At 43.5% G+C, this 26,211-nt stretch overlaps 1 protein-coding gene across 1 annotated transcript in view; it reads right to left on the bottom strand.

Annotated features, from left to right (window-relative positions):
• Positions 1-780: 780 nt before the first annotated feature.
• The window catches only part of LOC132566596 (cytochrome P450 4B1-like), an 85,512-nt gene continuing 60,081 nt past the window's right edge, over positions 781-26,211 (bottom strand). The window contains exons 10-12 of the mRNA XM_060231780.1: positions 22,013-22,077; positions 1,243-1,325; positions 781-991 (exon numbers count right to left, since the gene is read on the bottom strand). Of these exons, the coding sequence (XP_060087763.1) occupies positions 823-991; positions 1,243-1,325; positions 22,013-22,077 (317 nt within the window). The 3' untranslated portion in view covers positions 781-822. The remainder of the gene's footprint in view (positions 992-1,242; positions 1,326-22,012; positions 22,078-26,211) is intronic.

Genomic DNA, 26,211 nt, shown 5'->3' with positions numbered 1-26,211 from the left:
GTCAGTCTTCCACTCTCTTCAGCTCTGTAACTGACTTTTTGAAACTGCCTAACTGCCACTCTCCTTTGACAGTTTGAAATAGTCCACCAATGAAAGTGAATTCTTTCAGCTGTCACTCAATGGTCCTTAGAATGCATATTGCTGCTGGCAATAACAAGCAAACAGTTTAAAAAGTTTACAAAGTCCTAGAACAGACCTAGAAATAAGATCTGTATCATCAGCAAAGAGGAGCATAGATCATTTGAATGTAGCATGGTAAAACAGATTACATTGGACTCAAATTTTATTTTATTGCTTCAGAACAAGATGGTTACCCACCTAAATTCATATCTAGGAAAAAATTGAGCCACATTGTTTATATAAAGGTTGAAAAGAAGTGGGGCCAAAATATGGCTTTACTGAGTTTGATGGCTTTACTGAGAATAACTGTTTTGTTTAACTGTCTCCTTTGTCCAAATCTAATCTGAGCTGTAGGACAATCATACAGCTTTTGAATTAAGAATAATAAATGCTTATCCACTGATGCTGCTTCAAGTTTTTCCCTACAAATGTAGCCTTGGAATCCTGTCAAACGCAGCCTGCAGATACATGAAGGCAACTGCCAGTGTACACTCGCTTCCCCTGGCATACTTACAACAAGCAATATATCAAAAGAATATGATAGTAATCAGTTGTCCTTTTCTAAAACCAACCTGCTTAATACCCGGACATATTTTTCCCCCTAGCCAGATAAAGAGTTTATTATATAGATACAAGGCATATAGTGATATATTGAATATGTATGATGCCTGCCAATATTTAGCACTGCGGTAGTATCATGCATCAGTGAAGACTCTTCAGATTAACAAAGATCCCATTCTTAGATCGTGTGACAACCTGTGGAATAGGAATGGGGGTGTGGTAGGGATCAGGTGAAAGTTCAAACCGCAGAAGTGTCAAGGCAAGAGCTACTTTCATTTCGTTCATGGCAAACTGTTGTCCAATGCAGTTCCTACAAAGAAAAAGCAAAAAGGAACACACATTCAAAAATAAGGCATATAATGTACTTAGGCAAAGAAAACTAATCCTGAAACATACAATTGACTTTAACATTTCACCAGGTTCCAGAAGCGTACATTCTTTTCAGACCCATCTGCAGTTTTCTAACCAGTAATATAGCCATGCTTTTTATGAAAAATAATATCAGAATTCTGTTTATGGAACATACAAAATTCAGTCTAAAATGTAGAATTAAACATTTACCTTGCTCCAGCAGCAAAAGGAAGGAAAGAATATGGATGACGACCAGCTGAATTTTCAGGAGAGAACCTTAGAGGATTAAAGACCTGTGGCAGAAAATAAAATAAATAGAGGCTTAAATTAATGGAGTCATTGTGTTGGACAGTAAGCCATCACCTGGACACTTCTGTTATCTGAACAGCATTTTTCTTTGAACAGCTATTGGAAAACAGACGGCTTCAGGAAAACTATTAAAAGTAGCAATATATATTTGTGATTGGCTTAAATCATGCTACATGCTGTAAATAAATGTGGAAAATCATGACAAATATGATGAGAATTAAATTCTGTGATAGGGATGTGCATTGCTTATTAAGAAATAAAAATATATTGCCATTGGTCTTGTAAAGAAAAAACAAAAAATTAGTTAACACTTATTAATATTCTCATATCTGGCTATGGCTGGTTTGAGCAATTCTTTGAGATCTTAGGAGCAGTGTGCAGGCATCATGAATTTTTGGGAAGGGTGTAATTTGAGGAAAGCAACGTTCAGCAACGATATGACGGCACTTTGTGATGGCAATCCTATGAAGTCACCTCTAGGTCAAAGGTCAAGTGACTGTAAAGTCACTTCCCCAAATCCTGCCCCTTCTTGTGAGGTTACATCCTCCTTTCCAAATTTAAATTTAAAATCCATCACTTCCCACCCCCATACATACAGCTAGTAAATGTACTTCTCACTGAATGGTCTTTACTTCCAAGATTCTGCTTGCCTTCTATTCCCATGTTTTTTGTCCCAAGCATCTGGTGTTCAGAAATACATTACCTCCATACTATGTAGATATTCCCTTAGCTACACATTTATTTATTATGCCTTTCTCACACACTAATGGGACCCAAGGCAGGAAACACAATAGGTTAAAACAATGCTACAACAAAACCAAAGAAGCAATTCTTGAAATGCATACCAAGGCAAGGAGTGCATGTGTTAAAAGCCATCTAAGTCAGTGCCTCACTTCATCATATCATCTCTTTCTAGGGTTGTAAGTAGTGTTGCCAACTCCAATTCAAGAAATATCTGGGGACTTTGGAGGTGGAGCTAGGAGACTTAAGGGGTGGAGCCAGGAGCAAGGGTGTGACAATAATAAATAAACTCCAAAGGGGGTTCTGGCCATCACATTTAAAGGGACTGCACACCTTTTTAAATGCCTTCCTTCCATAGGAAATAATGAAGGATAGGGGCACCTTCTTTGGGGGCTCATAGAATTGAACCCCCTGATCCAATCTTTTTGATCCTTGGGGGGTATTTTGGGGAGAGGCATCAGATGCTATATTGAAATAAACAGCCCTACTTCAATAAACAGCCCTCCCAGAGCCCCAGATACCCCGGGGATCAATTCTCCCATTATTTCCTATGGGAATCGGTCTCCCTAGGGAATTATGGAGTTCCCAGCAGACATTTCCCTTCCTTCCCCTCCCCCCGCTTTCTGATGACCCTGAAGTGGGGGGAGGGCCTCCAAACTGGGGGATCCCCTGCTCCCACCTGGGGATTGGCAACCCTAGTTGTAAGGCCTGGTCTGATAACCAACAGGAGACTGGCTAGTTATGGCAGGGCAGCCATCATTGAAATGATATCACACATCTCTAGGAATCACTGGATATACATAGAGAGAAACTCCTAGAGAGGACTGACATCACTTGGAGAAAATCCAAATCCTTTCTAGGATTTGCTGTCTAGGAATTGCTGAAACACTTGTTTTTTGCAATGCCTAGAGAGGTATGAGTTTTCCCAGAAGTGACATTACACAATCAGTGATATTTTTTAAAATGTCTTTCTTTCACCAGCTGCTGGAGTACTGGTGAGCAAGGCTTGCTAAGGGTGGGAGATCTCTCATCCACAGTAGGCATATGGCAACTCTACTTCGTTTCGCTGCAAGATCACACTAAAGCAGCACTTAAACTGAGCTGTATCTCATTGAAACTAGCCCCAAACCTGTTCTAAAAGCAAATTCAAGTAGGTAGGGAGGTTGAGTTAGTTTGCTGCAGCAAAACCAAAAAGGAGACTTAGAGATGTATTTCAGAACAAGATTTTGAATATCATCCAATGAAGTGAGCTCTTCCCAAACCAAAGCAACATCTTCAATAAATCTGTACGTGTGTGGTAGTAATTGTTGATTTCTGCATGCAGCCATTAATGAATTTGTGCCTGGCCCCTGTATCTACCTCCTGTCCTCTCTCTTCGAAGTTGACTGGGTGGGACCATGCACACCAGCCCTTAAAACTGGAGGCCTTGAGGGTGACTCTCTAGATTGCCTCCAATCTCTCTGGTCTGTACCATAGAGGCTATGGGGGCAATTACTAGAATATCACTCTCACCACAGCCATCTCCCAACCCCAATATCTTAAAAAAAAACTTCCCAACTCCAGGTTGGAATATTCCTGGAGATTTGGGGGTGGAACTTGGGGAAGGTGGAATAGATAGAGCTCAGCAGGGATGTGATGCTATAGAGTCCACCCTCTGAAGCTGCCATTTTCTCCAAGGGAACTGATCTCTATAATCTGGAGATCAATTGCAATTCCAGGAGAACTCAGGCTCCTCTTGGAGGCTGGCAATGTTATTTCCAAATTAGGAAGTCTAGGGTAATAGCATGTTTACCTGCCAGCAGCAGATACCTGGTTATATGTTTTACAGAGCTCAAGCTAAGGTCAGTCTCAATTAGAAGGAGAGAGTTACAAGATAATGAAGCAGGCAGGGAACTTTTTCAGTCAGTAGAGTAAAACAGAATTCAAATCAGAAGAGATTTTACTTGAGAAAGAGTTGCAAACTGCTGCACCCTATGCTATCATAGTACATGTATCTTTAATTTTTGTTTTCTGAGAGGCAGGGAAAATAAAAGTGGAACACTTGCTTCAGTAAAATGAATTAATTGGGTAGGACTACTAGCATTTTTACTACTGTATTTTTAGGTTTTTATGTTTTTATTGTATAATTTTAATCATATTTAAACCGATTTCTGTTAGCTTTTACTGTTGTAAGCCGCCCTGAGCCCACCTCGGTGGGGTAGGGCGGGATATAAATCGAATAAAATAAATAAATAAATAAATAAATAAATAAATAAGCATGTCTGGATATTAAGCTAAACTTTATGACATTGAAAACACTGAAATTTGTAATAATGTATTTTGATTCAACACATTACAGTATTATAGCACATTGTTTCCAATACTATTTACATTTTTAAATGAAAATGTTGGCTATGTCTAGAGGTTTTTCAATGTTTCCCATAACTCCCAAATTTTTCTAATGGAAAAACTAAGAATGTCCTTCAGCATTTTCATGTTGTACATACAGAATGCATAAAAATACTTTTTAAGACAAGGTTTTTTTCCACTCAAAGATATTTCACAGGAGTTGTTTTCCGCCGCCAAAGATCGTGGGCATAGAGTGTGCTGGCCTGATGTGGGATGTTGGGGAGAGTTTGGCAATCTGGCTGGTGTACCGTCCGCCTAACGCACCGGCCAGTGTCTTACCATCCCTGATGGAGGCTGTAGCAGGCTGGGCACTGGAGCATCCTCGGCTTATAGTCCTGGATGACTTCAATGTTCATGCCGAGGATGCGGCTTCCACTCAGGCAACGGACCTAGTGTCTTCCATGGCAGCACTGGGACTCTCCCAATATATAACAGTGCCCACGCATTGGGCCGGACACACATTAGACCTGATCTTTGCGGCGGGAGTTGTAGTGGATCAGATTTCTGCTGAGGCAGTGCCATGGTCTGACCACAATGCCCTGAGGGCCCGTGTGGATGTTCCACCCCTACCCCGTTTAGGTGGTGAGCAAGTTTTAGCTCGCCTGTGAAACTAGATGGACCCTCTGCGGCTTCAAATGGCTTTACGGGATTCCTGGCTCTCTGGTGTCTTGTTGGATGAGCTGGTGGAGATCTGCAATAACGAGCTCTCTACAGCCATCGACGAGATCGCCCCCCAAACGTCCTCTTCATCCTCATTTACAATCCGCTCCATGGTATACCCTGGAGCTGCGATCGATGAAACAGCGATTAAGACGACTAGAGAGACAATGGCATTGCACTCGCGATGATGCTACGAGAACATTTTATAAGTCATTTATGTGGACCTATGAGATGGCAGTCCGGGCCACAAAGAAGACTTACTTTCCATCCCAGATTGTGTCTGCGACTTCGCGCCCAGCACAATTGTTTAGTGTAATTCGGTCACTAACAACTCTACCGCAAGGTAAACCAAACATTTAGAGAATTGGAAATTGGCTGTGAGGCTTTTGTGAGTTTTTTCGCAGTTAAGGTCTCATCACTCCAACACGACCTTCCCACCATAATTGATACAGTGAATGAACTTGGGGCACCGAGCATGTCTTCTGGTCCAATTCTAGATTCCTTCAATCCACTCAGCCTGGAGGAAGTCAACAGGATCCTTTTTGCTGTATGCCCTACGATCTGTAGGTTGGACTCATGCCCATCCTGGCTTATAAAAGCTAGCCAGGCGTTGCTACGTGAGCCACTGCAAGGTATTGTCAACAGATCCCTGGTAGAAGGGATCTTTCTCACACCTCTTAAAGAGGCTGCGGTCCGTCCCTCTTGAAAAAACCATCTGCAGATCCGGCCGTATTGGCAAACTATTGGCCGGTATCAAACCTTCCCTTTTTGAGTAAGGTTATAGAGCGGGCAGTGACAATTCAGCTACTGGGATTCCTGGATGACACTTCCGCACTGGATCCATTCCATTCCGGTTTTCAACCAGGTCATGGGATGGAGACGGTTCTGGTCACCCTCATAGATGACCTCATGCGACATCTGGATTGGGGCGGCTCAGCGGTGCTGTTATTATTAAAAAGAAGAACTATACTATTAGATCTGTCAGCCACATTTGATACGGTTGACCATCAGCTACTGACTAGCCACCTTGCCGATGTGGGGATTCAGGGGTCCGCCTTACAGTGGTTGGCCTCCTTTCTCCAAGATCGGGGACAAAGGGTGGTGATAGGAGAGGAATCATTCCAAAGGCACCCACTTATATGTGGTGTGCCACAGGATGCAGTTCTGTCCCCGATGTTGTTTAACATCTATATGCGCCCCCTTGCCCAGATTGTCAGGAGGTATGGGCTGGGATGTCACCAATATGCAGATGACACCCAGCTCTATCTATTGATGGGTGGCCAGTCCGACTGTTCCCCAGAAAATCTAGACCTGGCTCTTCAAGTCATAGCATCTTGGCTCAGGCTGAGTCGGCTGAAGCTGAATCCGACGAAGATGGAGGTTCTCTACTTGAGCTGGGGTGGTCCCGGGGGGGGGGGGAGATCTGTCTGTCGGCTTTTGACGGGGTGTCACTAATACAGGCCCCTAAGGTCAAGAGCTTCGGTGTGCTCCTTGAGTCCTCTGTCACAATGGAGGCCCAGGTAGCAGCCACTACTAGATCCATCTTTTTTCAACTTCGGCGGGTGCGGCAGTTGGCCCCTTTCCTGGAGCATGATGACTTAGCAATAGTGATCCATGCTACAGTCACCTCAAGAATAGATCACTGTAATGCTCTCTACATGGGGCTACCCTTGACGCTGACGCGGAAACTACAGCTAGTGCAGAACACTGTGGCACGACTTTTAATGGGGCTTCCCCAATGGGAGCACAATCACACTGGCTACCTATTGTGTTCCAAGTCCGTTTCAAGGTGTTGGTATTGACTTTTAAAACCCTTTATGGTCAGGGGTGTGTCTATCTGTGGGACCGCCTTTCTTCACATGTTCCCCAGAGAGCACTGCGTTCAGGGACAAAAAATGTATTGTCCATCGCTGGACCAAAAGAGGCTAGGTTGCATTCGAAGAGAACCAGGGCCTTCTTGGTGGCAGCACCAGAATTGTGGAATGCTCTCCCGGAGGCCATAAGGGCCTTCGGGATCTTTCCACTTTCCACAGGGCATGTAAGACTGAACTGTTCCAACAGGCCTTTGATATCTAGCCGGGAGAGAACTGCCACCCGACATCATATAGAGTATTAGGTGATCACCGTCAGAAAAGAAGAACTTAACATAAGAACATAAGAGAAGCCATGCTGGATCAGGCCAACGGCCCATCAAGTCCAACACTCTGTGTCACACAGTGGCAAAAAATGTTATATACACACATACACTGTGGCTAATAGCCACTGGTGGACCTGTGCTCCATACACTGTGGCTAATAGCCACTGATGGACCTGTGCTCCATATTTTTATCTAAACCCCTCTTGAAGGTGGCTATACTTGTGGCCGCCACCACCTCCTGTGGCAGTGAATTCCACATGTTAATCACCCTTTGGGTGAAGAAGTACTTCCTTTTATCCGTCTTAACCTGTCTGCTCAGCAATTTCATCGAATGCCCACGAGTTCTTGTATTGTGAGAAAGGGAGAAAAGTACTTCTTTCTCTACTTTCTCCATTCCATGCATTATCTTGTAAACCTCTATCATGTCACCCCGCAGTCGACGTTTCTCCAAGCTAAAGAGTCCCAAGCGTTTCAACCTTTCTTCATAGGGAAAGTGCTCCAGCCCTTTAATCATTCTAGTTGCCCTTCTCTGCACCTTCTCTAAAGCTATAATATCCTTTCTGAGGTGCGGCGACCAGAACTGCACACAGTACTCCAAATGAGACCGCACCATCGATTTATACAGGGGCATTATGATACTGGCTGATTTGTTTTCAATTCCCTTCCTAATAATTCCCAGCATGGCATTGGCCTTTTTTATTGCAAACGCACACTGTCTTGACACTTTCAGTGAGTTATCTATCATGACCCCAAGATCTCTCTCTTGATCAGTCTCTGCCAGTTCACACCCCATCAACTTGTATTTGTAGCTGGGATTCTTAGCCCCAATGTGCATTACTTTGCACTTGGCCACATTGAACCGCATCTGCCACGTTGACGCCCACTCACCCAGCCTCAACAGATCCCTTTGGAGTTCCTCACAATCCTCTCTGGTTCTCACCACCCTGAACAATTTAGTGTCATCCGCAAACTTGGCCACTTCACTGCTCACTCCGAACTCTAAATCATTTATGAACAAGTTAAAAAGCATGGGACCCAGTACCGAGCCCTGCGGCACCCCACTGCTTACCGTCCTCCACTGCGAAGACTGCCCATTTATACTCACTCTCTGCTTCCTATTACTCAGCCAGTTTTTGATCCACAAGAGGACCTGTCCTTTTACTCCATGATTCTCAAGCTTTCTAAGGAGCCTTTGATGAGGAACTTTATCAAAAGCTTTCTGGAAGTCAAGGTAAACAACATCTATCGGGTCTCCTTTGTCCACATGTTTGTTCACCCCCTCAAAGAAATGCAACAGGTTAGTGAGGCAAGATCTTCCCTTGCAGAACCCATGCTGAGTCTTCCTCAATAACCCGTGTTCATCAATGTGCCTACTCATTCTGTCCTTGATAATGGTTTCTACCAACTTTCCCGGTATTGAAGTCAGACTGACTGGCCTGTAGTTTCCCGGATCTCCTCTGGAACCTTTTTTAAAGATGGGGGTGACATTTGCTACCTTCCAGTCCTCAGGAATGGAGGCAGATTTCAATGAAAGATTACAGATTTTTGTTAGAAGATCCACAAGTTCAACTTTGAGTTCCTTCAGAACTCTCGGAACTTGCCTATATTGTAATGATACAGCACCACGAAATGTTTTTAAAATCTTAAATTGTAATTATATTTTATTGGTTTTTACTGGTTTTAACTTGTGAATGTGAATGTTGTCAGCTGCCCTGAGTCTGCTTGCGGAGAGGGCAGGATAGAAATTTAAAGTAATAATAATAAATAAATAATAACAAATATTCCTCCAAATTTTCTATTTTTTCTTCTGGAAGGCTAAGCCAAAAACAACCACCACCACAACAAAAATGACAACAATTTAAAAAAAAATTTTGAATCCCCCCCCCCCCCACATCAGTGGCAGACTGGCCAGGGTGTCAGCTTGCCCAATGGCAAGTTGACCCTATCGGCCCCTTATGAAGTGGGCCCCCTTAAACATTAGACAATATGTTAAAGATGTTAATGACCTTTTAGTAGCTTGAAAATACAATAGAAGTTCTAATACTATTACTGTAGTGCAACTAAAATTTACATTGTATTACTATTTACATTGTATAATTCTGATTTGGGTTATGTGAGGCCAACACATAGGTTATATAGGCTCGGATCTTTATGATTGCGACTGCACAATGAAGCTTAGCTGGGAATCCCACCTTGGGACCGTGACATGTATTACATCATGAGGAAAGATACAAAGACAAGCTTACCTCTCTCTCTCTCTCTCTCTGACCGATTTCATACTCAGCTTACCCCGCGGTCTCGTTCCTCTTCTTTGTGCAGCGTCCGTCAGATTTCCCACTACCTGTGCTGGAGTTACAGGAAGTGTTGCAGCTTTCACACAGTGAATGGAAACTGGTTTTTAACGGTTTCCGTTTGCTGCACGAAAGTCGCGATGCTTCCTGTAACTCCGGCGCAGATGGTGGGAAATCCAACAGACGCTGCGCAGAGAAGAGGAACGTGACCGTGTGTCAGGCTCTGTAACTTTCCTATAATAAAAGCCATATAATACTAACCAAATGGACTCTTCATACTAACCCCGCAAGCCTTTGTTGTATTGTAGCTAGTATGCATATCAGAGAGACTGTTTGAAGTGTTAACCTTGTGCAGAGTGTGAAAGGAATAAAAGAATGCGGCCGTTAATAGATACCATGTCCGACCAGCATCCTCCCTTAGGCAAAGAGATAAGGGGGAGCTCTCATGTGAAAGTTTGCACCTTCAGTTTCTTTTGTTATGAGAATCACTTTGTTTAGATAATACTTTGATGTAGAATTCCATAAGACCCAGGGACCCCTAGTCTCTGGCATTAGTCTCAACTTTTGTATCTTGCAATGAGTTTCCAATAAAGTGTCCATTTTTATCAATGAACATGGCCTTGAGTCTCCATCGCCTGACATTTTGAGACTAATCCTTTGAAAAAGGTTTATCTGAACCGGCCACTTTGAAGTCGGATGGCTGAAAAAGTTCTGGAAAACGGAGAACCTACAGGGGAACCGAAAACTCCCCCGTGGCACGTCCTTGGAACTAGGCGAGCCACAGGGATTGACTCCCCTACCTACACCCAAATGCTATTCATCAGCCCACCACAGTGGAAGCCGAGAACCTCCACGGCATTGATGGACATGGTCCCGGTGTGACACAAGACCCTCCTCACCCGACCATCGGCCGGAGGATCTGGAGAGGAGGGAGAGGAAGCACCCAGGAGCCCGCTTGACTCAGAGGAGGAGGAGAACGGGAGCGGTGACCCAAAAAGAGCGGATGAAGCTGCCCGGCTGGAAGAGAAAATCCTGCAAAAGGTGAAAACCCAGATGCAAGGGCTGGCGAGAGACCTCCGAAGCGAGATCCAAAGCAACACCCAGTCAGTCGGCCGGGAGATTGGGAGGCAGATAGACCGCCTGCAGGCCCTGTGGGAACTAGAATGATGGCTGCCCCGAGGCAGGGGGCAGCCCGTGCCACCAGTGAACTCGGGTGGAAGTGGCAGCAGAGGATCCCCAGCCCCGCCGGTACCCCCTCCGGGAGGCCCAGCACCCCGAGAACCAGGAAAACCCCATGAACTCGATCTCAAGTTCAATGGGGATCCAGAGGAAGTGGAATACTTCACGATCCAGGCGACCAGCTACATGCACTATTGGGGGAACTCCTTCCCCGATGAGCCCAGTAAAGTGGACTACCTGGGCTCGAAGCTCATGGAAGCCGCCCGAAGATGGTACATGAGCCTGTACGAATCAAGAGCACCGGAGTTGGGGAGCATGCATGTCTTTTTGCAAGCTATGCTGTGGCAATACGAAGATCCCCTCCGAGAGGCTTGGGCCCTCAACGCACTGAAAGACCTGAAGCAAGGAAACTGCTCGGTGAGAGAATGCACGGCGGAGTTCCAAACCCACTGCGCCCGGGTGAGAGGCTGGAATGAAATGATGAAAATCGAGGCCTACCAAAGTGGCCTCAGATCCGCACTACTGGATCAGGCCCTCCACCAAGCTCGACCAACCAAACTAGTGGGGTGGGTCCAGCTAGTAGGCAAAGTGGAGACCAACATGGATTGGGTGGCACTGCAATGGCAATGAGAAGGCAACAGAGGGGGACGCGAGGCTCAGTCGGAGGCAAAGACTGAGTCCAAAAAACCTAACCCCCCAGGCAGCGCCACAAAGGGGCCGACCACCCGCAGGTGCTACCGGTGTGGAGACCCGGGGCACCTCGTAGGGGAATGCCCAGAGAAACCTCGAGCCCCCCCCTCCGCACCGAAGTCCGCAGGTCCCAAGATGAAGAAAACAACGGGACGACCCAAGGAGCCCAGTCGGGGCAGCACCGCACTTTCGCTGGTGCTTGATGAGGATTTTACCTTCAGGGGGGACGAGTCCGGAGACGAAGCAGAGCCGACGGGAAATGAGCACAACCTGCCCTAAGCAGTGCCGAAAGGCAGGTCGACGTCACACCGGCACCACTACGGGTAAGAATATCAGGAGAACTGTTGCTGGTCCCTGTGACTTTACTGAACCCTAACTCTAAAAGATTTATGCACGTCAGAGTGTTAATTGACTCAAGGTGCACGAAAGAGATAATCACCCCGAGGCTAGTGGAAGCACTAGGCTTAGCTAAGAACCCCCTACCCCACCCACTACAATCTGAACAGATGAAAGGGTAAGTGATGAGGGGGGAACCGTGCATAGAGGAGACCCAACTTTTCGCGGTAGGAATTAAGGAACAGTGGGACCTAGAAGTGTTTGTGATTGCCCCCTCTTCATCCTTCGATGTAGTAGTGGGGTGGGGTGGTTAGCAAGACACCAACCAAACATCCAGTGGGCAGAACAAACTATAGACTTTGACAGCCAAAATGCACCAACCACAAATGGTTGGGGGATTGGGGCCCCTCTCCCCCTCCCCGGAAGGAGAGACTATGTCTAACAATAGAAGAAGTAAAATTCATCCCTCAAGAGTACCGGGACTTGCGTAGAGTGTTTAGTGAAAGAGAAGCGGACAAATTTCCCCCCCACAGGAGCACGGATTGTGCTATCGAACTCATACCAGGGCAAGAATTACACAAAACGAAACTGTACTCGATGGGATGGGCAGAGAAAGCAGAGCTAAGGAAGTTCCTGGACAAAAACATAACCCGGGGGTTTATTAGACCCGCCACGGCGCCGCACGCGGCCCCGCTACTATTTAGGAAAAAGAAGGACGGGGGGCTTAGACTTTGCACAGATTTTCATGGGATAAACGCCATATCCATGTCCAATGCCTATCCCATCGCACTGATCAAAGACTTACTAAGCACAGTGTCGGAAGGGCACATCTTCACCAAATTAGACCTAAGAGACGCCTACTTCCGAGTCAGGATTAAAGAAGGAGACAAGAGGAAGACAGCATTCAACACCCCAATGGGGCAATTTGAATACTTAGTAATGCCAAAGATTTCAGGTTTTCATTAGAGTTTGTAGAATCTTTCAGGATTTCAGGTTTTCATTAGAGTTTGTAGAATCTTTCAGGATCAAGTGCCGTGTTCTACTGGAGAAAGTTTTCCTTCCAGACGTTTCGTTCTCAGCTGCGGAGAACATCCTCAGTGGTGTTGCAGCCGGAGCAGGCGCTCAGACCTTCTTGGCTGCTGTGCATTGAGTGGGGCCAGGGCTGCTGGAGAGCTGCTATTTCTAGGCTGGACGGGGTGTGATGAAAGGGCAATTGGTTTGTGGACGTGCGCATTGTTTGGTGGTGCTTCCTGGAAGGGTAGTGATAAGGAAACTGGCTGTTGAATGTGACCATTGTTCCGTGTTAATTGCTGGGAGGGTTGGAAGGGGTTTGAAGATAAGGAAGATGGTTGTTGACTGTGCTGATTGTTCTGTGGAATTTGCTGGTTGTTCTGAGACTTTCTGCAATTTATAGTCTGTAGGGTGTTTTGCAGAGCTGGGTACCAAGATTGGTGGATGAAATGCCTTCTTCCTTTCTGTTAAAATTGTGCTGGTGTTTGTAAATCTCAATAGCTTCTCTGTTCAGGCAGGTATGATAATGTGAGACCATAGAAAGGACTTCAGTTCTTTCAAAGTGGATGACGTGGTCTCCTTCTTGAAGTGCATGTTCAGCTACAGCTGATTTTTCTGGATGAAACAAGCGACAGTGTCTCTTGTGTTCGGTGAGACGGGTGTTGATACTGCGTTGGGTAGTGCCAATGTAGACTGCACCACAGGAGCAGGGTATTTTGTAGACTCCAGGGGTTGAAAGTGGATCTCTCATATCTTTAGCCGAGCGCAGCATGTGGCGGATGTGTTGTGTGGGCTTGAAAACTGTGTCAACATTATGCCGTTTGAGAATTTTGCCAATGCGGTCGGTGACAGATTTTATGTAGGGCAGGAAGGCTGTACCCACATTTGTGTGTGGCTCGGGATTTGGTGTGGATGGTCTCCTGGGATGGAGGGCTCTTCTAATTTCTTGTTGGGAGTATCCATTGGCCTGCAGTGACTGTTTGAGGTGGTGTAGTTCCTGTTGGAGTTGGCTTGGTTCACAGATGCGTGATGCATGGTGAATGAGGGTTTTTACAACTGTACGTTTTTGGCGAGGATGATGATTGGAATTCTTATTTAGATAGCGATCGGTGTGTGTGGGTTTCCTGAATACAGTGTGGCCGAGTTTTCCGTCATCTTTCCTGGTAATGAGAACGTCAAGAAAGGCAAGTTGACCATTGTTTTCTTTCTCCACGGTGAACTGGATACGAGGACAGACTGAATTCAGATGAAGGAGAAAGTTATTCAAAGCAGCCTCTCCATGACTTCAGATGGCAAAGACATCATCCACATATCGGAGCCAGCAACGTGGTTTTAGGAGGGCAGATCTTAGTGCTGTATCTTCGAAGGTTTCCATGTAAAAGCTAGCGATGACAGGGCTAAGGGGGCTTCCCATGGTAACTCCATCGATCTGTTCATAAAAGTTATTGTTCCATTGGAAGTAGGTAGTGGTGAGCACGTGGTGGAATAGGGCAGTGATGTCATCAGGAAAGATGTGTTGTAGTTGAACAAGGGTTTCTTTGATGGGAACCATGGTGGACAACGAGACGACATCGAAGCTTACTAAAAGATCGCTGGGTTGGAGTTTTAGGGGTTTGATTTTTTCCAAAAAATGTGATGAGTCCCTAATGTAAGAGGTAGTGTTGCCCACAAGGGGTTGAAGAAGGCCGGTCAAGTGTTTGGCTATGGCGTAGGTAGGTGAGCCGATGGCGTTGACTATCGGTCGAAGAGGATAGTCAACGCCTCAACACTGACAAGGACATACTGGTTCTTGCAGCGGATAAGGGAAACGCCACAGTTATTCTCAATACAGAAGACTACCATAATAAAATTCAGGACCTTCTCAAGCCAGATACATACAGGAAACTTCGCTGCGATCCCACCACAAGAATACTTCGGAAGACAAATCTATTCATCAAAGGCTCTTCAATACCGATTGAGGATCAACGCCTGCTCAGAAAGTCTGACGCTCTGCCCCCCAGACTGTATGGCCTACCTAAGATCCACAAACCCAATGTTCCTCTTCGACCAATAGTCAACGCCATCGGCTCACCTACCTACACCATAGCCAAACACTTGACCGGCCTTCTTCAACCCCTTGTGGGCAACACCACCTCTTACATTAGGGACTCATCACATTTTTTGGAAAAAATCAAACCCCTAAAACTCCAACCCAGCGATCTTTTAGTAAGCTTCGATGCCGTCTCGTTGTTCACCATGGTTCCCGTCAAAGAAACCCTTGTTCAACTACAACACATCTTTCCTGATGACATCACTGCCCTATTCCACCACGTGCTCACCACTACCTACTTCCAATGGAACAATAACTTTTATGAACAGATCGATGGAGTTACCATGGGAAGCCCCCTTAGCCCTGTCATCGCTAACTTTTACATGGAAACCTTCGAAGATACAGCACTAAGATCTGCCCTCCTAAAACCACGTTGCTGGCTCCGATATGTGGATGATGTCTTTGCCATCTGGAGTCATGGAGAGGCTGCTTTGAATAACTTTCTCCTTCATCTGAATTCAGTCCAACCTCGTATCCAGTTCACCGTGGAGAAAGAAAACAATGGTCAACTTGCCTTTCTTGACGTTCTCATTACCAGGAAAGATGACGGAAAACTCGGCCACACTGTATTCAGGAAACCCACACACACCGATCGCTATCTAAATAAGAATTCCAATCATCATCCTCGCCAAAAACGTACAGTTGTAAAAACCCTCATTCACCATGCATCACGCATCTGTGAACCAAGCCAACTCCAACAGGAACTACACTACCTCAAACAGTCACTGCAGGCCAATGGATACTCCCAACAAGAAATTAGAAGAGCCCTCCATCCCAGGAGACCATCCGCACCAAATCCCGAGCCACACACAAATGTGGGTACAGCCTTCCTGCCCTACATAAAATCTGTCACCGACCGCATTGGCAACATTCTCAAATGGCATAATGTTGACACAGGTTTCAAGCCCACACAACAGATCCACCACATGCTGCGCTCGGCCAAAGATATGAGAGATCCACTTTCAACCCCTGGAGTCTACAAAATACCCTGCTCCTGTGGTGCAGTTTACATTGGCACTACCCAACGCAGTATCAACACCCGTCTCACCGAACACAAGAGAAACTGTTGCTTGTTTCAGCCAGAAAAATCAGCTGTAGCTGAACATGCACTTCAAGAAGAAGACCACGTCATCCACTTTGAAAGAACTGAAGTCCTTTCTACAGTCTCACATTATCATACCCGCCTGAACACTGAAGCTATTGAGATTTACAAACACCAGCACAATTTTAACAGAAAAGAAGAAGGCATTTTCATCCACCAATCTTGGTACCCAGCTCTGCAAAACACCCTACAGACTATAAATTGCAGAAAGTCTCAGAACAACCAGCAAATTCCACAGAACAATCAGCACAGTCAACAACCATCTTCCTTATCTTCAAACCCCTTCCAACACGGAACAATGGTCACATTCAACAGCCAGTTTCCTTATCACTACCCTTCCAGGAAGCCCCACCAAACAATGGGCACATCCACAAATCAATTGCCCTTTCATCACACCCTGTCCAGCCTAGAAATAGCAGCTCTCCAGCAGCCCTGGCCCCACTCAATGCACAGCAGCCAAGAAGGTCTGAGCGCCTGCTCCGGCTGCAACGCCACTGAGGATGTTCTCCGCAGCTGAGAACGAAACGTCTGGAAGGAAAACTTTCTCCAGTAGAACACGGCACTTGATCCCGAAAGATTCTACAAACTCTAACTTAGTAATGCCGTTCGGGCTGCAGGGGCCCCCCGGAGTGTTTATGAACTTTATCAATGAAGTATTAAGAGAATACCTGTACAAAGGGGTGGTGGTGTACCTGGATGACATCATTATCTATTCTAAAGATCTACCCTCCCACATAAAGTTGGTGAGGAAGGTTCTCGACACGTTACTAGAGCACAAACTTTATGCAAAACTGTCTAAATGTGAATTCCATCAGAAAGAGCTGGACTATTTAGGCTTCTGGGTGTCGGGGAAAGGGTTGGCCATGGACCCAGTGAAAATTCAAGCAGTATTAGACTGGGAACCCCCGAGAACACGTAGACAGCTCCAGTCCTTCCTCAGATTTGCAAATTTTTGCAGGGTGTTCATTGAGGGGTTCGCTAAGATTATGCTGCCATTAACAGAACTGTTAAAGACAAAGGGGCGAGGCCCCAAGGCAAAGAAACCAAGCTCGAAACTAGCCTGGTCCCCCGAATGTCAAAAGGCGTTCGAAAAACTCAAACAGCTGTTCACTAGTGAACCCATCTTAATGCACCCCAACGAGCTAAAGCCCTTCGTGGTGCAATGTGACGCCTCCGATGTAGTCGTCGGGGCAATATTAATGCAGAGAGACCTCGAAGGGAGGCTGAGACCATGCACGTATATATCTAAGAAATTTTCCAATGAGCAACACAATTGGTCAGTCTGGGACAAAGAAGCATTTGCAGTAATATTTGCCTTAAAAACGTGGCGGTCCTGGCTGGAGGGGGCCAGAGTGCCGTTTGAAATATGGACAGATCACAAAAATCTAGAGGCACTCATGGGGCGCCAAAAATTAACCGCCAAACAGATCAGGTGGGCGGGATTTTTTACCAAATTTGACATCACGCTACGTCACATCCCAGGCTCGAAGAATTTGTTGGCGGATGCCCTCTCCCGGCTGCCGCAGCATGAAAGCCAATGGGAGGAAACTATAGACTCGCTGATCCCGCTTTCGGCAGTATCAGGGAAAGTGACCACTCGGTCGGGGAAAAAGATCGGGAAACCAGAACCCTGGGGGGGGGGGATAAACTGATCACAGAAGCAGAACGTGAGGGGGAGGAGCGACTGGAAGGCTTAGTAAAAGGAGAGGGAGGATTTTGGTATCACGAAGGGAAATTGTACGTCCCTGTAACGGTCCGACCCTTATGACCGAGACCAGGCGGGCCGTTAGAATGGTGGCTCAAACAAAAATCCAAATATCCAGGCCCAAAACCGGATCCTGGGGTAAACTGCCACCAGGCTGGATTACTTTTTTCACTCTGAGATCCCAGCCCAACGCCAGAGTTTTATCCTCTAAAACCAGGGAAAGTCCAACCACAGCAGATGTGGCCGGGAGTTCCCCAGACAAGGTATTTTTTTCTTATTTGGTAGATTAGGCGACCTTTGGAGCGGTCGAGTAAGCTTTTGGCATGTTGTTACAACCCCCCCCACAAAGCGACAAGAAAGCTCTTTTTTAAAACCAAAAAAGAGTTTATTTAAAGATAGGCTTAAAAATTATCATTAAGAGCAGTGAGCCAAAACAATAATGTTGCAAAATATACTTAACTAAAGGCACCATATGGTTCCAAAGAAATCAGGCAACAAAGTCCATTGAATCCACAAACAGAGAGCCCCAGCGTAGAGTCTAGGGTCCCAGAGTCTAGTCCAATCGTCCCGTAGAGGGCCCAGAACAAAGAAAAAGGTAATCTTTTATTCTTAAGGAGCCCTCGTGGGTAGATTCGAAAAACCCAATCAGAACTCAACTCCACAAAATAGCATTAATGAGACCCAGATATGGGTGTCAGCCACAGGTGTCTCCCTTCAGTTCCCTGGGCAACAAATCTGCAGGTGCACCAACTCAAGGCCCTCTCTAATGGGCCTGACCTTTAGGTTCTAGGGCTTTGCCAAAAAAAAAAAAACATTTAAAAATTTATAAGCAGGCCTCCAGCCTGCCCAAACTTAAAATTAAGAGGAACCATATATAATTTTGGTCCACAGCATTACAGTCCCAAAAACCCTCCGCCAAGAAGTACTGATGCATTGCCACAGCAGCAAATTAGATGGACATTTTGGTTATGTGAAAACGCTGCACTTAGTAAACCGACAATTTTGGTGGCCGCAAATGAAAAAGGACATTTCAGAATTTGTAGCCTCCTGCCCTACCTGTATAATGGCCAAAAGAAGAGGGGGGAAACCCCTGGGGTTACTATGCCCCACCTCGACGGCAGGGCGCCCCTGGGCAGTAGTATCTATGGACTTTATAGTCGAACTGCCCGCCTCTAAGGGGCGAACGGTGATTTTGGTGGTGGTGGATACATTTTCAAAGCAAGCACTTTTTATCCCCTGCAAACAGCTCCCCACGGCCAAAAAACTAGCAGGGCTCTTTTTCCAGCACATTGTGAAACTCCACTCATTCCCAGACAAGGTCATTAGCAACCGCAGTTCACAGTTCATTGCCAACTTCTGGCGGGAGTTTGGTAAACTAACTGGGATTGAACATGGCTTGAGTTCCGCCTACCACCCACAAATGGACGGACAGACAGAACGCGTAAACTCTCTTCTCGAGCAATACCTTAGGTGCTTTATCAATTACCAACAAGACAATTGGGTGGATTTATTGCCTTTTGCTGAATATGGTTACAACAGTTTGCACAGCTCAACAAAGTCCACCCCCTTACAAATCGTGAATGGATATGAGGGGAAACCCTTTCCTAATTTACCAGCCACTGACACTACCAGTTCCCTCTCTTCTTGTCGTCAGTGATGGGAAACTCTGACTAAGGGGTGGGAAATGATCCAGGAAAACTTGGAAATAGCGAAGAAGGATTACAAGGCTCAATTCGATAAAAAACACTCCCCCGAATGGGCTTTCAAGGTGGGGGACACAGTATTCCTAACAAAAAACCTACTTTTGCCCCAATCGTCCAGAAAATTAGCATACAAGTACTTGGGACCGTTCAAAATCAAAAAAGTAATAAATGCTGTAACAGTCGAGCTAGAACTGCCTAAGATGTTTAGTAAAATACACCCTGTTTTCCATTGCAGTCTTTTGAAAAAGGATCCTGGAGCTACGTCTTGGCATCCACGCCCAACGACTCCCACCCCTATTCAAGTGAGGGGTCAGAGTCATCATGAAGTGCAAGAGATACTGGATGCCAAATTCAAAAGGGGAACCCTGCACTTCCTAGTTCGTTGGAAATACTTTCCCCCGTCCTGTGATGAGTGGGTCAAATCAACAGATCTAAGGGCCCCACTTCTTTTTAAAAGATTTTACCTACTGCACCCAGACAAACCCCAAGCAAGAGCTTAGGGGGGGCAGTATGTCAGGCTCTGTAACTTTCCTATAATAAAAGCCATATAATACTAACCAAATGGACTCTTCATACTAACTCCAAAAGCCTTTGTTGTATTGTAGCTAGCATGCATATCAAAGAGAGACTGTTTGAAGTGTTAACCTTGTGCAGAGTGTGAAAGGAGTAAAAGAATGTGGCCGTTAATAGATACCATGTCCGGCCAGCATCTTCCCTTAGGCAAAGAGATAAGGGGGAGCTCTCATGTGAAAGTTTGCACCTTCAGTTTCTTTTGTTATGAGAATCACTTTGTTTAGATAATACTTTGATGTAGAATTCCATAAGACCCAGGGACCCCTAGTCTCTGGCATTAGTCTCAACTTTTGTATCTTGCAATGAGTTTCCAATAAAGTGTCCATTTTTATCAATGAACACAGCCTTGAGTCTCTATCGCCTGACACCGTGGGGTAAGCTGAGTGCGAAATTGGTCTTTGTCTTTATCTCACAGCTTCTGATTCCATCTCTGGGGCTACTCCTCCTCTTTTGGGGAGGAATGGAAGAGGAGGAGGAAAGCGAGAGAGAAAAAACAAAGTTGGAATCCCATGGCAGCTTCAAGACCAACAATGTTTTATTCCAGATATAAGCTTTTGTTTTCAAACACACTTCTCCAGAGGAAGGGTGGGTGGATGAGTGGATTTTTTTCTGACAAGCACAAGAAATTATTTTGGCTTATTCTGAGAAGTTTTTTTAATGATTGGATCTCTCTTTTCCTATCTGGATTTTCTTTTCTTTTAAAAAGACCCTGATTGGGAATTAGAACACTTGGATTGGTCCTAAAATCTTGGAAAGTGGAGTGATTTTTAGATGCCAAATGATAACAGAACTCATTGGGAATGAGACAGAAAAATGAGCTCTCAATTCAGTCCAACCATCTTGAGCTTCATTATCACTTGCAATTCAGCAATCTCTCTAACCTCCTTTTGAAATTCCTTTGTAAGAGCACTGCTACTCTTAGGTCAGCAACTGAATGTTGTGGTTTCTAATGTCAATCTTATGCCCATTTATTCTTTGCATCCTTCTGGATGGAACTGAGACATAGGTTTCCTGTCTCATTACCAATGCTGGTATCTCCATACCTACTTTCCCTCTTCATTTTACACCTAATCAGCTCTGCTATTTTCATTCACCTACTCAGCTCTGCTATTTTCATTCACCTGCTATTGCCATTCGACATCTGAAATAACTTTTATAAAGTTTATATCGCTGGTCCTTCATGTTACATTTTATGGCACACATGGCCCAGCCCAACAAAGTGACATTTATGTCAGATCTGACCCTCATAACAAATGCGTTTGACACTTCTGGTAATCATGATGTCACATAGATGGTCCCATTTAACCCAGGGTTTTCCTGCATTACATGCAGTTAAAAAAATTTCATATGGAAACAGCCAAAAACAATTTGCGACTTATTCACTGCAATGCATACACATTTAAAGTGATTTTCATTGAGCTTGACTGATTGATCCTTCCTGCCAAAGGCAGACTGGTGAGAGAACAAACACTCACCAGTCTGCCTTTGGCAGGAAAGATCTTTTCAGTCTCTGAGAATTTTCAGGATACAAACTGCAGGATACAGTCTCTGAGAATTTTCTCCAAATTAGATAGAAAACATATAAACAGAAATATAATCTGCATTTGATTGCCTGTATTACTGAGGTTGTTTCTCCCATCTGTTTGCCTTTTGATTTCTTGGGAGAGAGAGACATATTCTTGGCATATTTCACCTTCATTGGATAAAATACAAAGAAATTAGCTGGAAATGGTTTTTCCATTGGGAATCAGGGATAAATGAAAAGAAATAACGCAAAAACAAATGAATGCTCAGAAACAATAATGAAATGGGAAAAACATATTTGTACTTCATTATCCTGTGATAACCAAAAAGGAGGTGGGGGGAGATTCTTCTACAAATATATAGTGCCTATGTGACTACCAACCTTCCTGTTAAAGCATACTGTATGTCTCTAATATATAACTGTATATCACTTTTCACATGTTAGCATTAAACACATCCATTTATTTCAGCCTCACCAGAAAGGCCTTGCCTTTATCCATATCATCATAACTATAATCATAATCATAATTATCATCAATTACCTCAGGACTGTCCCAAACCTCAGGATTTCTGTGAAGAGCATAAATGTACAGCAAAGCCAAAAACCCTGTGAGAAAAGAAATAATACATTAGAAGGCTGTTATATTCTCAAACATTCTATTGTAGCCTCAAGAATGCTGCATTATCTTTTTTCCGGTTTCAGCACTATGGGAGTGGCCGCGTCCTAAAACGCCAGTTGAGGGACAAGCCAAACCAGGCAACTTTGGGGGGTCTCCAGGCCTCTGGAGACTCAGTGGAGCTCAGTTGAGGTGCTCTGCAAGCAAAGGGTGCGGATGGCAGCTTGGGGAGAAGCAAAGGCTGATTCTTGGGCGCCTTAACAACCCTGAAGCCCAGGTCACTATGGGACACCATTACGGCGCTGCAGTTGTGATTGTCGGAGACTAAGGAGAAAGCGGAATTGATTTGAAGCAGCTTTCTTTGGAAGAGAGCAATACACACTAAAACTTTCAAGGATTAGAACTGGCCTATCTCTTATCTGGACTAAGGAAAGTATTTTTTGTTCTTTTTAGTTTTGCTGTGTGTTCAATTTTATAATTTTTTTATTGATTTAAACTACAAAAGAAAAAAGCAATGCAGAGAATACATAAAAAGGGAGAAAAGGGCATTGACAGAATGGGGAAAAAAGAAACAGAAAGAAGTACAAATATATCAATTATAATTCTACGTCCCAATAAAATACTTAAATCATTCTACCTGCAAGTACATGATTTCCATATATTTTACCTTCCTTTCTTTCATTACCATTTTTTTTAATAAACTAGTAGTAGCAATATGAATCTAAACAATTCTTCTTAAACACAAATAAGTATATAAAGTTAAAAAAAATTCAAAACTATCTTAACACCAATTTTGTCTAATTTAACTTAACCCTATTATAGGCACTCATTAGATTGTTGGTTTAACAAAATCCTTGTTAAAATAAGCGCATAAAATCATATCTTTATCCTTAACAAATTACATAAGATACAACTTAATAGATTGTCTATCTTAGTCTAAACAGTTTCTCCAAAGGAGCATGTTAAAAACAAATCTACCAAGTTACAAAATAATTGTGCTATCTGCATTTTCAACCGTTAATCCAGCTCTTACATCAGTATGAGCATTTTCACTAAATAAGCATACTGTAAATACATCTACTATATAAAGAAATATGTTATCTGCACTCTTTAGCATTAATCCAAATTAATTATATTTATTGTAATTTAAATATATTTAATTAAAATTTTACCAACTCTCTTACTTCTTTAGGATCTCCCTTATTCTTTTAAAATCGGATATCTGTTCATTATTAATAGTTGCATGCTTGTTTACCCACAAAAAAAGAAAAATCAAAATTCAGGAATCCTTCTTCCCAAAGATTAAAAGCTTTTGAGTTCCTTTAATTTCTGCATCCATATTACATCAGAGACAGCACATTTAATCACAATTTGCCTTTTGAAATCGCATGCCACTTCTTAATCAGGGTTCCATATCCAACCATCCACAAAAATGAAAAAAAAAAAATTCAAGATCCTTCTTCCGGAAAGCTTTCCACATCTGAATTTGTTGATCAGAGTGTACCTTTTCTCTTCTCACTGTGGCCTGCCTCTCAACAGTGGGAGGAAGAATTCAACACCATTTTTCCCTCTCAGCATGACTTCACTGGATCTTAATTTCCGGTCTTGTTTTAATACTGCGACATAGGAGACCATTTTGATTTTCCTTTGTTTGTTTCGGAGCATATCACTTTCCCATTCCAATTCCACAGATGTCAGCAGACTCTCTTTAGCACTCAACTTCTGTAGGTTTGCAATTTCATTAGCTTTCAGCATAAAACAACTCATTTGGTCTTTAATAAGCTGCATAAATGAGCCAAGATCCTGTTTCAGAAATATGATATTTAAAAAGATATCTTTTTATAAGACATTTTGCAAGGCAGTGCCATTTTTCTCTGACAGCAAACTCAGTCTTTTAGTTCAAATTGTAAAGAAGCTTCGAGCTCCTGCTAATCCACATTCCACGACAGCTCCAGCTGAGATTTCAAATGTCATTCTTTCAAATATAGTCAGGCGATAGAGACAGATCTCTCTAGAATATATCTCCTTTATGTTCAGATCATATTGCAACCTAATAATAATCTCTTTAGTATATGTCCAATTATAATCCGGGTCGATTTTAGTAGTTGTATTCAATCCAATTTAAATAGTTAAAATTGCTCGTAACTTTCCGAGGCCTCATTTCTCTTCTTTTGAGCTAGTCTCTCGTTGTTATGTAAAGTGACCCATTAGCATAATTGGAAAGTCACCTACTTGTCAATTAGAATAGTCACATTAGGAGTAGAAAGACGCTACATCAAAGGCGTATTGGAGAAAACGAAAGCAAGAAAGCGGCCGGGCATTCTTCTTTTTCTGCTGGTGCACCAGCTTTTCATGGCTGCAGAGCCTCAGGACATACAGGAAGCACAGGGGCAGCTGCCGCTGAACCCCTCTCTCCCCGTAAAAGTCCCATGCTGAAGAAAAAGCCTCTCCAGGGCTTTCCTATAGGGGCATCACTTCTGTGACACCCCTCCAACAGCCAGACTCAGATGTGCTGCAGGAGGACGATCTGCGGACACCTCTGAAGCCAAGATGACGGAGCCCAGAAGTCTAGTTTCGCGTGCGTGTTGCTTGGACTATGTTTGGACAGGGGGGGAAATTTAAGCTGCCTCATTATTGCTGGAGAAACAGGTGTTGTTTATGGTGCTTCAGAGGCTTCTATGAAACACTTAGTTTAGCTGCTCTGCTAAAAGCTTTGTTGGACTATTGTCTGGATTTGAGAAGTTCAGTGGTTTATAAGACCTGAGAAGTTAAAAAAAAAAGGCTTTGGAAAAGGACAATATATATTTTCTGGATTTTTTTCTTCTCTTCCTTGTCCCCCTCCCTTTTTGAAACCTTTTACAGTGGAATAAACAAGAGGGGAAGAAGAAAAAACCATAAAAGATTATTGAATGTTGATGCATTTAACTGGCTTGCCTATTAACTGTGAATCCCTGAAGACTACAAACACCTGTTTGAATTTTTGGTTTTGTTGTTATTATTATTTTTTAGTTAGGTAAATGTTAAGGAATGAAGTGCAGAATGTGAATTGAACTGATCCTTAGACTTAATAGAGGGGAAGGTACATGATAAGAAAAGTGTATTTAATTGACTTGTCTAACAGCTGTGAAAATTTTGGAGCTTATAATCACATAATATAGATATAATTTTTGATTTTTGGTTTGAGTGGATCCTAAGGAATGAAATAGTAAGGAATGAAATGAAATGAAATAACTGATTTGTTTATTAGCTGTGAAATGTTGAAGATTACAAATATTTAATATAAGTGCAATTCTTGATTTTTAGTGGGGTGAATGTTAAGGAATGAAATGTGAAATGTAATTTCAACTTATAGTTAATGAAGGGAAGGTGTATGGCTAGAAACTGGGTGCTTATACTTGATAATATTGTTTGCCTAATACAACTTTAATAATAGATTTATTTATTGTGGCTAAGGGTCTGGAGCAAGATTTTGGGTTACAATAGATATTTAACTACTATTTAGCTGAGATGGAAACTGAGTTCTCTCATACTTTACAAGTTAAAATAAGTCTATTTGTATTATTTAAACATAAGTAAATAAACTAAATTAGTTCTCTCACCTGGCCTGACAAAGTCAGTGGGAATGGCCCTCTCACAAGATGCACTAAAAGAATTGCAAGCAACTTTACAAGCTTCTTTTATAGCTGCATTAAATCAGGTACAAAGTAATCTAACAGAACAGATAGGAGGGTTGACAGTTAAGTTAGATGAGTTACAGAATCAATTGATGGATTCAAAATCAGATATTTCTACTTTTATACAAACCACAAAGTCTATTTACTTAAAATTAACCACGGTAAACCAAGAATAGATGTGGTAGAATTAAAACAAAAAAACCACAGAAAATAGAATGATTAAATTGGAAATAGAACAGGCTGACTACATCTTAAGGTTTTTGAACATCCCTAAAGAAAAACAAGAAGACCTAGTATCAGTGTTGGGAAAAGAATTGTCACATATTTTGAAAAAAGGAGACAATAGACTTAGAAAAGGAAATAGATTATGTTTAGAGTTAACTCAGCTTTTGCAAAAAAGAACTCACTACCTATCTTAGATTTGTGAGAAGGCAAGTAAGGAGGCAGTAT

This window comes from Heteronotia binoei, chromosome 2 (genome assembly GCF_032191835.1).
Source record: "Heteronotia binoei isolate CCM8104 ecotype False Entrance Well chromosome 2, APGP_CSIRO_Hbin_v1, whole genome shotgun sequence".
In the NCBI taxonomy this organism is placed as follows: domain Eukaryota; kingdom Metazoa; phylum Chordata; class Lepidosauria; order Squamata; family Gekkonidae; genus Heteronotia; species Heteronotia binoei.
Note: the sequence above shows the minus strand (reverse complement) of the source record. Positions and strands in the feature narration are given on the sequence as shown.